General features: G+C 42.4%; 1 protein-coding gene across 1 annotated transcript in view; it reads right to left on the bottom strand.

The window, feature by feature from the left end:
- The window catches only part of LOC308077006 (contactin-associated protein-like 2), a gene marked incomplete at both ends in the record, with an annotated part of 165,056 nt that extends 156,890 nt beyond the window's left edge, over positions 1-8,166 (bottom strand). The window contains one exon of the mRNA XM_080417535.1: positions 8,124-8,166. Coding sequence (XP_080273661.1) covers positions 8,124-8,166 — 43 coding nt within the window. The remainder of the gene's footprint in view (positions 1-8,123) is intronic.
- Positions 8,167-8,402: the final 236 nt, after the last annotated feature.

The following is an 8,402-nucleotide window of genomic DNA, read 5'->3' as shown; positions in this document are numbered from 1 at the left end:
GAAGCTTGTGACTGATTGGATCCATCGGAACTCGTTATCTTTTTTACATTTCCTGAACAGTTTTGGACATATTATGAAGTTAATTTCCACCGGACACTGACGATATGGAATGTGCATTAGTGGGCCTACTGCAGCTTGGGCTGAGTTAATCAAGTCCTGACTTGATTATGTCATGTTGTCTGGTTCAGTCTAATTCTCCCATGTCATTGGTTTGTCCTTGAGGTAAATAGCTGTACCTTTCGATCTTCCTCATAGTCTAAATGTGTTGTGTGTGTGTATAGAGTATTACCCAAATGCAGGCAACCAAAGGCAGAGCAAGTTCCATCAAATCAGTCATTAACCCTGGTGTCCCTATTTTTGGCATGTAATTATGGGAGTAAATAGTTTTTTTCACAAACGTACACATACAAAATGAAGAGCAATGTCGATTAAAGTCATGGGTTTTGTAATTCAATTCAATTCAAACTTTATTCCAGACACACAGGGGGGTTCATAGAGTACATACAAAACAGAGACATCACATAGCAAATGAAACGATAATAAAAACAAACAAAAAAACATAAAATCATAAATAGAGGCTTACTCTCCAGTGTTTACGCAGCCTGGACGAGTACCGGAGACAGCTCTTCCCAGGATACTACTGTTCCGGGACTCATCCAGGCGAGACAGGAATCCATACTAGGAGAGCTTCACATGGAAGTAGAATATGTCTCTTGGATTTTAGTGTCTGACATTCAATCTGTAGTCATGGCCAGGCTCCCATAGCCAATCCGTGGTTTTATTGGTTGTTGGTTGCTTGTTAAGTTTACGTCATGACCAAGCGGTGGACAGGGAAAGTTATGTTGCCGTTCTCATCCGTTTATCTCCCCAGTGGGTTGGCCAATCGATCTGAAACTGTACATGAAAATTGACCTTTGACATACACGACTGAACAAGCTGATTTGGCACCTTTCCTCAATTAAACTGGTTACTAGCAACCTTACCACAGGCTATGGGATCTAGGGGAGTGTGTGTGTGTGTGTGTGTGTGTGTGTGTGTGTGTGTGTGTGTGTGTGTGTGTGTGTGTGTGTGTGTGTGTGTGTGTGTGTGCGTGCGTGCGTGCGTGCGTGCGTGCGTGCGTGCGCGTGTGCGTCTTTGCGTGCGTGCGTTTGTGTGTGCGGCATGACATTATAGGCAAAAATCTTTAATGCATGTTCAAATTCAAGTCTGTAGATTTGCTATTTTCACTATTCAACATAATGATGAAGTAACTAACAGGTTAGTGATTGCAAGCTGTATGTCGGGATTCTTCAAGCTTCAGTAATTGGAGGTAGTTAAGACAATGTGTTAGACAGTAGGCTGTGTTGCTTCAAAATAAAAAAGTATCTAAATGTAATCCTTGCTAACAATTTCCATCTTGTACCCTAGTTACTGGTACACTTTTAGTTAATAGTTGCCATAGCTGTGGAGGACGCACAAGGACGCACCAAGTATATGTAAATGTCAGTCTTTTTCATTGTGCGATGAATCATTAAACAGAAAATACTGACAAAGAATTTGTCCTACTTGCAAATTTGTCATACTTACAAGAATTTAGAATAGGTCCAATTTGAGGTAACAAAGGAGTTCCTTTAAATGCCCATAATTATGAAATGTGAAAACTTAGATGAAAAGTTGTCTGAAGCATTGAGGTGAGAGAACTGCAGAGGATTAGCACATTTCATCAGAAAGGCTATTTTGCCATAATGGGCATATTCTTTGTTTTCCTGTTTCCAATAGCAAAAGATGTATTCCATAGGCGAACCTCATTGCCTTCAACTCCGATAATGCAAATGTAATGAAAGACATAATTGAGCTAAGAAGATATGGTTTATGGTATGTTCCATTACACGCACGCACGCACACACACACTTTTATTTTCAAATCCCAATGTAGACTGGTTTGCACAACGCAGGTAAAGAGCTGAATGTGGGACAGGACCCAGAAAACATAAAAGGAAGCAAAAGCAGCCATGGCAGAAAACACAGTAACATGCTCCACAAACTGACAAGGAGCAGAAGGAGTCCAGTTTCATAGAGGCAGGCTGATGAGGAAAGTGACAACAGGTGAGTAATGGCCACGGAACAGAACTGCAGGGCTGATGGGCGAGTGGAGGAGACAGGTGTGTAGGTAGCGCTGAGGTGAGGTGAAAGGACTGTGGCCGGAGGGGAGATCGAGGCAAAGACATAATGGAGTGAGCAGGAGTTCCCACTTTTTCTGCTCCAGAAAGAGAAATTCAGTGTACCCAAACGCACCAGCAGCCATCTCCTTTTTAAGATAAGGGTCAAAGCATGGCTTTTAGAAAATGTTGCAGAATAGTAGGGTCACATAAAGCTGATCCATAGACACTCATTTGATTCAGCAAATGAATTCAATCATACTGCCTGCTCAATGATGGACTGAGTCAACACATCATCACACTGGGGGGGGGGGGGTTGGGGCGTGTGTGTGTGTGTGTGTGTGTGTGTGTGTGTGTGTGTGTGTGTGTGTGTGTGTGTGTGTGTGTGTGTGTGTGTGTGTGTGTGTGTGTGTGTGTGTGTGTGTGTGTGTGTGCGTGCGCGCGTGCGTGTGTGTATGTGTTTATTATTAATCGTGTTCGACAGCTGGTACTTCGCTGCACCCTTCCTAACTGGAGACATCTGTTCCTCTCTGCAACCCCTCAATGATATCACATACATACTGTGTTACACACACACACACACACACACACACACACACACACACACACACACACACACACACACACACACACACACACACACACACACACACACACCATCTTATACACAAGCATAGAAAGAACTGTGCACAGAGAGAAGCCGTTGATAGAGATAATAGATCATAGTGGTAGAAAAACAGCTGTGATTCTTATTTACAGTTAACCAATTTATACTTGTGTGTGTATACAGTGTGTGTGCGTGTACACATATATATATATATATATAGGGGGGCCGCCAAATCTTTGTGTGATAGGGACTTTATTTTTGTATTTTTGCATCGACCACTTGAGCCCTCGCATACATATTCTGGCGAGAACATTAGCCAAAAAATAGCAGATCTTACAACGCGTCGCAGGCACGTTGTGAACTTGATCAGCTATTTTGGGGCGAAGAGGTTTGGTGTACAGGGAAAAAATAGCATACCAAGTACCGAGCCAAAGGTCAAGTTTACAAAGCATTGAGGGTTTAAGTCATTAAATGAATCCAATATGTAGTGGGGGTCCCTACTTCATCTCTCTCTCTCAGCTAAGGGATCCTTGGCTTGAAAACGTTGAAGACCCCTGCTGTATTGTTCAGTATCTTTACCACGTCGGCTCTGGGAATGCAATACTTATAAATCTCTCTGGACTCGACACTAACACAGATGGATGATTACTGTGACAGAGGCAAATAAGCATTTCTATCAAATTGTTCTGATTTATCAGTTTAAAACAGTGTCAGCAAGATGCATAAACATAAACACACGCACGCGCACGCACGCATGCACAAACACGCACACACACACACACACACACACACGCGCGCTGCGCGCACACGCGTGCGCCTGCTCCAGGGATGTGAATCATTCATATAAAGTCAATAGATGTGCTGAAATCAGATCATCAGAAAGAATGACTGCTCATCATCAACGCTGCGCTCAAACCTGCCGATCTGCTAAAACCCTACCTCATAACCAAGAGAGAGTAGAGACATGCTATTATTATTCAAACACAGCTTCATAACCAAGAGATAAGAGAGCCATTTTAAAGGAGAATTCCGGACATTTTAAGTGTTATCTTTGATGTGTCGTTACTCACCTACCGACGTAAACAGTGGCATTGTTTATTTCCAGATATTCCCCTGTCGTCATATTTTCAACCTCCTCCGTTGTCATAATGGGAGCGCGTGTCATAGGGAAATTCGTCTATTATAACCGATGCAAAGTTAGTTGCTTGTTTCTCAACATGGCAACACCAAGTTGCCAGGTTCTGGGAGAGAAACAAGCAACTAGCGTTAGCTCGTTCGTCATTAGCGGTAGCCTCTCAGGAACTTTCACTGCATGTTTGACTATCATCAGACTCCACAATGAGTAGTAGTAGAGAAAAAAATTACTTTGCATCGGTTATAATAGACGAATTTCCCTATGACACGCGCTCCCATTATGACAACGGAGGAGGTTGAAAATATGACGACAGGGGAATATCTGGAAATAAACAATGCCACTGTTTACGTCGGTAGGTGAGTAACGACACATCAAAGATAACACTTAAAATGTCCGGAATTCTCCTTTAATATCTTTAAAACACAATCTCCAAATACAGAAGACACATTATAATATAATAATTAAAACACAACCTCAAAACAGTGTTGATTTCGTCGACTAAAACTATGACAAACAAGAAAGAAATGACTTGAAGTCATATTGTACCAGGTGCTGTGTGTGTGTGTGTGTGTGTGTGTGTGTGTGTGTGTGTGTGTGTGTGTGTGTGTGTGTGTGTGTCTCTGAGGCACAAGTACAGGTCATGTTGTACTTGCCCACAGGTCTTGGCCACTTGCCCGAAGAGTAAATCATCCATTATAGAAGGATAAGCAACTTTTTTTTAACCGTTCAATTGAACGTGTTTTTTTTACTTTCTACTTGCGAATTCTGGGGCTGTACGAAGAAAAATGGCAGACCTCAATGAGACAATTTATTTTATTAATAAAGTGCTAGCCTAATCACTGTCATGCAAGCAAAAATGTATAGGACTGTAGCCTACCTATTGTGGTACAAAACATAAATCCTTCTGCAGTGAATTACAATATTAGAATTGTGCTGAATGCAAGAATGAAGAAGTTTTTGTTGTTACTGACTTATAAAGATCCAAGCAGCGAAATGTTGTTGGAACTTGTACCACAGATTGTTCTACATACACAGTAAATGTTCTAATGGAGAAAGTAAAATATTAAGCAAGAAAATGAAATGGACAATAATAAATAAATAAAATTAGCCTACAGATGTACAGTTTTAGGAATACTCTAATACAGGGGTCTTCAACGTGTTCAGGCCAAGGACCCCCTAGCTGAGAGAGAGATGAAGCAGGGACCCCCTCTATATATTGTATGAAATTGTGCTTGCAGATTAAACTTTTTTTGTTCCAACTTGGTCTGCTCTGGCAAAAATAGCCGATCTACAAGCTCAGTTGTGTTTGTGGATCTGCTATTTTTGACTAAAGTTCTCCACAGAAATAGGATGCTAGTGGTTATTGTAAAACTCTGTACTCTGAGGACCCCCTAGGGGTCCCGGACCCCCTGTTGAAGACCCCTGCTCTAATAAGGGACTTGGCTTAGACAGGCATGTAGAGAAGGGCACTTCAGAGTTAAATTAACACTGAGCTTATTGAGAGTTGTCAAGTGTCTATCGTGATGAGCGTGTAGAACGGCTGTTGTAAATCACAGATGATCTATGCTGCGCGATCAAACTGGCCTACTTTTTATGAGTAAATGACTTTATGACTCTCAGCCCCTCGATCTGTCCCTTAGAGGCAGAAGGAGCGGCACTGTGTTGTGTTGTTAGCATGTAGCTAACGCATGAGCACAGACAGTTGAATGCAACGTTGCCTTCAAAAGGAAAATAACAACAAACATATAGGCTATAATTGCGGATGGGATGCATGCAGCCGTTGTGAGCTTGTAGATAAGCTGTTTTCAACTGAGCTGGTGTGTGCGTGACTGCGTGTGTGTGTGTGTGTGTGTGTGAGGGACTACGGAGAGGGGTAGACGAGCGGAGCTGTTCAGACGATCTGCAAGACCACAACGCGTCGCTGATGGAAGCGGTGTGGGCTTGTAGGTCAGCTCATTTGTGTTGCTTGTGCTAGACAGGGGAGGGGGCGTATGATCCCATAGCATGGGAGTACGGCCCGTCTCCCCATTGGCTTAAAGGACAGACACAAAGCCAGGACAGCCAATGACAAATAGGTGTCGGATAGGTGTCAAGTGCCCCAGCCTGTCTATAGACCCGGCGCTCTTCGAGCACCTGGTAAAAATGTTCGTGGACTACTTTTTTTCACTGACGAAAACTAAATAAAAACTAAGCTATGGCGACTAAAACTAAGACTAAATATATTGACAATTTCGTCAACAAATAAAAACTAGACTAAAATGTTAGTGAGGGACTAGTGGAGAAGAGATCCAGTAGAACTAAAAGACAAGTCATTTTACGTTTGGTTGCGCTCGGGTGTTGCGCTCTGAAAATAGCAGATCTACAAGCTCACAACACGCCGCGTTGCGAGCTTGTAGATCGACTATTTTCAACATACAAAAGTGTAAGATCAGCCATTGCGACGCCATCAAGGCACCGCCAAAATACATTTTAGTCGACTATAATCTTATGATATTTAGTCGAGTAAAACTAGACAAAACACTAAAACATTTCAAATGACTAAAATAATTCAAAAGACTATGACTAAAAACTAAATCAAAATTTGCTGTCAAAATCAACACTGCTTCAAAACACATTATAATATCTTTAAAACACAACCTGCAAAGAGAGAAGAGACATTCAAAAACCAAGAGAGAGAGAAGAGACACACAGTGTAAAATGGTGAGAGAATCACTCGTTATATTGAGGACAGGACAACAGCAGCAGACGTCATGCTCTCTTGACCAACACGATGCTGGTCAATAGAGCGAGACGTTAACACTGGCTGAGTTCAGTGTTCAATTCCCACTCAGACCCTCATGTAACTCCGTCCAGGAACTGTAGGAAGCCTTATAGGATAAAAAGCATCCACCAGAGGATACCTTCTATATGAAGTTCATGTTGTCTGTCTGTCTGTCTGTGGGTTGGTATGTATGGACATATATACCCTATGTACAGTATGTCCATGCTTGACGTTGACTGATGTCACAGTACAGCAGTGGTGTAAAGTAACTATTAGTACATGTACTCAAGTACTGTTCTTAAGTACAATTTACACAAAAAAAAAAGAATAGTTACTTTGTAGATTTTGATTATTATTACAAAACATACATTAACCACTTCAGCCCTATATACATTTCGGCCATTTGAAAATAGCCGATCTACAAGCTCACAATGCGTCGCGATGTGACGCATTGTGAGCTTGTAGATCTGCTATTTTCAAAGGATTTTTATGAATTTTATGCATTGAAAACTTGTGAAACGGGACATTCTGCGTAACGAGTACTTTTACTTTTGATACTTTAAGTACATTTTGATACCAATACTTTTGTACTTTTACTCAAGTATATTTTAAATTCCGAACGTTTACCTGTAACCAGGGACGGATTAACCCCCGCACGGGCCCCTGGGCCGCCAATCTTTTAGGGCCGCCCCCTAATTAAAAATAAATAAATAAATAAAACGTTTTTTTGGGGGGGTGCTAGTGAAAGTTACAGGTATGGTGTGTATGATATGAAATCCTTAATCATATTCCATCATATATGGAAGGGCCCCAGGAACCCTTGGAGCCCAGGAGCCCTTGAAGGGCCTCAAACCCAGCGAGAATCACTGCTGTAAATACAGAGGAGGGGCCCACACCTTTTATATTTGGTTAACTTATACTATATTTTAGTAAATTGTCGATGGCCCCAGTTCCCCTGAAGGGCCCCTGAGAGCCTATAGGGCCCCTGGGCCACAGCCCCGGCGGCCCAATGGCTAATACAGCCCTGCTTGTGACAGAGTATTTCTACACTGCAGTATTGGTACTTTTACTTAAGTAAAATATTTGAGTACTTTTTTACACCACTGCAGTACAGTAGTAGAGAGGGAGAGATGGTGGGGACTCTGGGAGAGAGAGAGAGAGAGAGAGAGAGAGAGAGAGAGAGAGAGAGAGAGAGAGAGAGAGAGAGAGAAAGAGAGAAAGAGAGAAAGAGAGAGAGAGAGAGAGAGAGAGAGAGAGAGAGAGAGAGAGAGAGAGACAGACAGACAGACAGACAGACAGACAGACAGACAGAGAAAGAGGTATGGCTATTTCACCGACCGCAAAAAAAACGGCCCAATGCAGCACGGGTATCGAAATCTGAACACGCGGATTTACGTGTAGACGCCCTGACCTCGAAATAGCCCCGGCAACGCCAGGCAAGCTCATAATGTGACACTCTCTGCTCGTATCCAATATCACAGACCTGCTCCGTAATAGGCTACAGCTTTATCAGCTGACTGCATCATATTGATGTGTTTGTTAGGAGAGCTGTTTCACAGTCAAATGTTCTGTATTATAAAACAGGACCTTTACAGGACCTGATAGGAAGTTGGTTGATCAGCAGTGGTTGTTATAGCTGCCATGCTTCGCCTTCAATGGGCTTCAATCGCATTGAATCGCAATCCTCAATCGCATTGAATCGCAATCCTTCGATGACTGGATCCTTCAATGCGCAATTGTGTGAAACACGTTGACCCGAAAG

This window comes from Gymnoscopelus braueri (assembly GCF_963280865.1).
Source record: "Gymnoscopelus braueri genome assembly, chromosome: 21".
NCBI lineage: Eukaryota > Metazoa > Chordata > Actinopteri > Myctophiformes > Myctophidae > Gymnoscopelus > Gymnoscopelus braueri.
This window is presented reverse-complemented; position numbering and strand designations above follow the sequence as displayed.